General features: G+C 39.7%; 1 protein-coding gene across 1 annotated transcript in view; it reads left to right on the top strand.

Annotated features, from left to right (window-relative positions):
• Positions 1 to 4,030, top strand: part of drd2l (dopamine receptor D2 like) — a 35,874-nt gene extending 31,844 nt beyond the window's left edge. Inside the window, 3 exon segments of the mRNA XM_037676800.1 lie at positions 1,064 to 1,147; positions 1,372 to 1,729; positions 3,458 to 4,030. Of these exon segments, the coding sequence (XP_037532728.1) occupies positions 1,064 to 1,147; positions 1,372 to 1,729; positions 3,458 to 3,654 (639 nt within the window). The 3' untranslated portion in view covers positions 3,655 to 4,030.
• Positions 4,031 to 5,389: the final 1,359 nt, after the last annotated feature.

Genomic DNA, 5,389 nt, shown 5'->3' with positions numbered 1-5,389 from the left:
ATATACATCCATCCATCCATCCATTATCTTTACCCGCTCACGGGGGTCACTGGTGCCCATGTCCAGCAACCACTGTGCGAGGGGCGGGGTACACCCTGGACGGGTCACAAGTCCATCACAGGGCCACATAGAGACAAACGAGACAAACAACCATTCACTCTCTCACTCACACCTAGGGACAATTTTAGAGTTACCAATCAGCCTAACATGCATGTTTTTGGTCTGTGGGAGGAAACCGGAGCACCCGGCGGAGAAAACCCACGCATGCACGGAGAGAACATGCAAACTCCACCTAGAAAGGCCCCTGGACCGGGGTTTGAACCAAGGACCTGCTCGCTGAGAGACAGCAGCTCTATCAGTTGCGCCACCGTGCTGCCCATATATATATATATATATATATATATATATATATATATATATATATATCTTTCTGTGTCGAGTTTGCATGCTCTTTCCGTGCATGTATGGTATGGTATGGTATGGTATATAGTTTATTCATTTTAAAAAAAGTACAAAACAATTCCATAACAATATAAAAAAAAAGATACAAGAGATTTAAAATGAAAGGCAGCAGAAAGAAGAAAAAATCTTATTATATCTGCCCCTTTTTTTCAAACAATTGGTTCAATCATAATAATTTTCAAGTAACAGAACAAAATGGATAACTCTTTCTAATTTTCCTAATTTAAAAATTTAATTAATTTAATAAAAATTTTAATTTTCTAAAGCATGTGTGGCTTTTCAGTTGAAATTACAAACTCTTGTTGAGTCTTGTGTTACAAAAACAAGACCACTGTTCAATAAGGCAAATGAAAAATAAACTGTGGTGATTTCATATCATTCAGGGCACACTGTGCTGTATGTGTCTCCTAAAGGTTTCATTCTTGTCAAAACATAAAATATCATAAAGTATGAAAAAAATCATATACTGTCTGTGCTGTACAGTGTTTCTTGTAATGGATATAAATCAGCAACAAGTACCATTACATATATTAATTCTTTATTTTGACATAAATCAGGAGTTGGATGTCTTCATGCTGTCTGCTGCTTCCTTCTCTTTCAGAATAAATGCACACAACCAGAAGATGTGAAGTTGTGCACCCTGATCCTCAGACCGGCCACTGCTGGTCCTCAACGCAAGAAGGTGGTGAGTGATCCAAATGAGAATCTGATTCTAAATGTTTTTTTTATTGTAACTTTTTTATGTTTCACTCTGTTCTGCTGGGAATCTCTGCTTGCATCTTGTTTTATTCTTTATTCTCTTATTAATAAAACTTCCATCTTTGTCTCCTTCACAAGCATCCGCACCTTTCTTTGTCCCCCAAATCTTGCCTCCCTCACCACCGTCCTTCCTCCCTCTCTGTGTGTCAGACCCTGGGGAAGGAGGCGATGGTTCATCCCCTGGAAGTGGAGCCGGGTCGGTTCCTTCCGCAGACCGAGCAAAGCCTGGCTCCTCTCACCACTGCTCCCCAGACCTCATCCCATTCGGAACGAGCTCAGATCTCCCTCTCCATCTCAGTGGGACCTGCCCCCACTCTTCCCTCGACCGTGACGAGATCAGCCCTGACGCCTCGGCCTCCCACCCTCGATGACGGCATGAGAGGTCGTGAGGGATGGAGGGAGCGCAGCGCGGGCAGGGAGAAATGGAGCGCCACCAAGGAGAGGGTGAGGGGGAGGCTGTCACAGCAGAAGGAGCGGAAGGCGACGCAGATGCTCGCCATCGTGCTCGGTGAGCAGGAACTCACTCACGTTTGGACCTTTTACACCTGCAGCGACGGTGTCAGACGAAAGCTTGGAAGCGTTTATCTCTTTAAACTAAATGTGTCTTCATACTTTAAGAAAAGCATCAACAGCTCCAAGCAGAGTCATAGCGTTAAAGCCATGCCTGTATTGTTTAATGTTGATTAGCTGTGGGGGCCATCTTGGAAAGTGGAGATTCCAAAGTTTAATCAGTTGTAAATGACAATTTAATTCAAATGGCTCCAGTGTTCATGAGATATTTAGCAAACAAACAATATGTAGTGCCAAGAGTATGTGTTAGGAGTGACTCTCAGCTACTACCATACCAAGTTTGAGCTCAAGACATGTAAAATTGACTGATTTATAGCTATTTTTGTGTTCGCTAACGTCATTTAATTGTGGCAGCCATCTTCAATGGGGTTGACACCAAAAGATAATCAGTTGTAGATGGACATCGAATGTTTAATCTGAGAGTTTCACTCCAATTTATCCAAGGGTTCAAAATATATTTTGCTAACAGAGATACAATCCCAAAGAGCAAATAGACAGACATGGGCAAAAACATTATCGCTCCTGTGACTACAACGATGGGCAAAAATAAACTGGTTCTGTCCAAAATCCAACTGTTACTAAAATTTGTTGATAATATATTTTTATGTTTTTCGCTTCTTAGACTTTTTTCCAAGTTTCTCCTTAGACAGAAAACACACAAAAAAATCTGTCTCAGTTCAAATTTTTGAAAAGTTGAAGTTAAAACTGTTTTTCTGAAATAAATAAATAAATAAATACAAAGTAGTATCTAAGGTTGCTGGATTCAGTCACATTTCATGCACATTTTCCTTGGATGACATCTTTACCATTAATCTTAAACGCATCCATTAATTATCTTTGACTTTTTGTCTGATGCATTTTGTTTTTCTTCAGCCTCATGTGTTTTATAATTTGTAACCGGATGGCTGCCAATAGACCTGATGAAGCTTTCTGTCGCTTCAGCAGTTCTGCGCCTCTATGAAAATTACAAATGCATAGATTTGGAAGATGTTTTATTACTGTCATCCGTGCACACTTTGTGCCAGTTGCTGCTGTCAAACACACACACACAGACTCAATGAAAGCTTTTGCAATTACACTTTGTACACTATTAGACTGCTTTTGCTCTGTAAAAAGTCCAGTTTTATTAGGGAATAAATTCAACGTTCTTAACAGCAGGGGTTCCCAAACGTTTCCATGACAATGCACCCAAACAGCATGAGCTTCTGGCCAAGGATCCCCTCGCAAACCCACAAACAGTGCTACAAAATATGTAAAGAAACATCGACTTTTAGAATGTTGTAACTTTTATTCACTATATTCAATTACTTATTACAACTGCTGAGCATAAATATGCTATTAACTAACATGTTTTAAACACTGTATTTTATTCCCGCTGAAAAAAACAACAACTTTTCAACAAACTGTTGACCAGAAGAACAAATCGAACCTCTTTCTCAAGCGTGTTTATCTGGAAATGACAGATATAGATTGCCCTAGTGTGCAATTATTATTATTATTAGTACTATTTTTTTATTTTAGCTTTTTTATTCTCTCCAGCATTCTGAGGCCCTCCCAGCACCTCCTGGCAGCCCCCCAGGGGGCCGCGGCCGCCACTTTGAAAAGCACAGCTTTAGAGTTCTGGTTCCTCCTGAGCTGACAGGATCATGTCCTCTTTGTTTCCCAGGTGTGTTTATTATCTGCTGGCTGCCGTTCTTCCTGACCCATGTGCTGAAGGCGCACTGCAGGAGCTGCTGTATCTCTCCATCACTGTACAGCGGTGTCACCTGGCTCGGGTATCTTAACAGCGCTGTCAACCCCGTCATCTACACCACTTTCAACATTGAATTTCGCAAAGCCTTCATCAAGATCCTGCACTGCTAGGCCCGGCTAATGAGAGGTGTCAGCTGTCAAAATCAAAAATATAAAAAGTGGTTTTAGATCGAGGGGGAAGTAAAGATAAAGGACTCGGAGTTAGTTTGATACTGAGGAGAACTGGGACAAAAGTCTGGATGACAGGTCAAAGTGATGCAAGCTTTTTTTTTTAAATTTTACGATGAGAGAAAAGGAATCAGACAAGATGAAACTACAGACAGAGATCATGATGTGCACAAAAAACAATCTGTGGACCAAGTACAAGTAACAAAAACACACAAACATGATATTTTTAGAAGGGAGTACCTGCTTCGTGTGGTGTATATGTATTCTGTAAAGGGAATATGTGAGAACAGGTGATCTCACCTCAACGTTCAGACTCCAACACCCCAGATATGAGACTCGTTGTGACATCACCGTTTCCCAGGTTACCAAAAAAAAACAATGAATTTTTCTGTGATCTTGACAGACTTGATCCTGTTATCTGTTTGCATGTGCTCACATTTCACAAAGGAAACCTTCTGAAAATCAAGAACCAATCAAAGAAAAAAACGCTTTCAATAAAGATTTCATCTTTTTTTTTTGTTTGTTTTGTTTATTTATTTATTTATTTTTTTTTGCCCATGGTTAACAGTGTTGTTCTTATTTATTTATTTATTTTGATGACTTGTTGAAAAGAGACCAAGTTAGACTAATAAATTTGCTAATAAAGCTCACAGACAAATTTCACTTTAATTTAGCTTGGGATCATATTGTATAAATGTACATGCATTTTTGACATTATAAACAATTGTAAATAATTTTATTTATTAAAAACATCATATTGTATTTTTTTAATTGGTGATTTTGTTTTAACATAATCATACTAATAAAACAAATGCACATCCCCCCCCTCAAAAACAGGCTCATTTTTGCCTATGTTTTGGAACTCATTATATTTTTATGAAAGAATGACGTCGTCCCGTGCTGTAGGGTAGAAACACAGACATCCTATATGTCATGTGATCATGACTCCATCGCAATCTCAAATATTTTTTTCTGGAAACTGCTGAGTAATCCTCCAGCTGGTCCATGACTCCGAGCATCCTGCACCCTCTGATCAAAACATTAACTGAATAAACCAAACACAGACACTGTATAATTATTCAGATCTCTAACAAGAGCTGATTATTGGATACATATCTTTGAAAGATGTGAAGCACAGTTCAGTTTTTGTGAGCCTGTGCTCCTCTTGTGTCCCTGAATGGGAGTGAGTCATTGTGTCATGGTGTACATTACCCCCTGTTGTTAAACTCTGACCCAAGCTCACAATAACCCCTTATGCATATTTCATAGACTCCCAAAGACAACGAGGGCAACATATCTGTTACTGACCAAACAGCTGCAGCCTCCTCCGTTGACCAGAGAAGAAAGATCATGAAAAGTAACAGGGTTAAAGCGAGGGACAGAATGGAAGAATTAGGTGTTGAATGAGGAGAGCAGCTGAGGTGAAACGAGCTAAAGATGATGGATTCACAGCGAAGGAGCAGAACGCTTTGGATTTAGGATTCACTGCAGCAAGTGGGAGCCTTCAGAGTATTTTACTTGATGGTGCACCAGTGATGATTTTGTGGCACAAATTGGTTTAATGGGTACAGAAGACACAAGAGGATGAATAATCATATGCATGCAAATGAGGCCGATGTGTGCAAATGGAACCATTTGATGTTTAGGTGAGAGATTTTGTGTTTACGTGTCGTTAAAA

Source organism: Nematolebias whitei, chromosome 5, assembly GCF_014905685.2.
Source record: "Nematolebias whitei isolate Nwh7 chromosome 5, NemWhi1, whole genome shotgun sequence".
Taxonomy (NCBI): domain Eukaryota; kingdom Metazoa; phylum Chordata; class Actinopteri; order Cyprinodontiformes; family Rivulidae; genus Nematolebias; species Nematolebias whitei.
The sequence above is the reverse complement of the archived record's forward strand: the minus strand, read 5'-3'. Positions and strand labels throughout refer to the sequence as shown.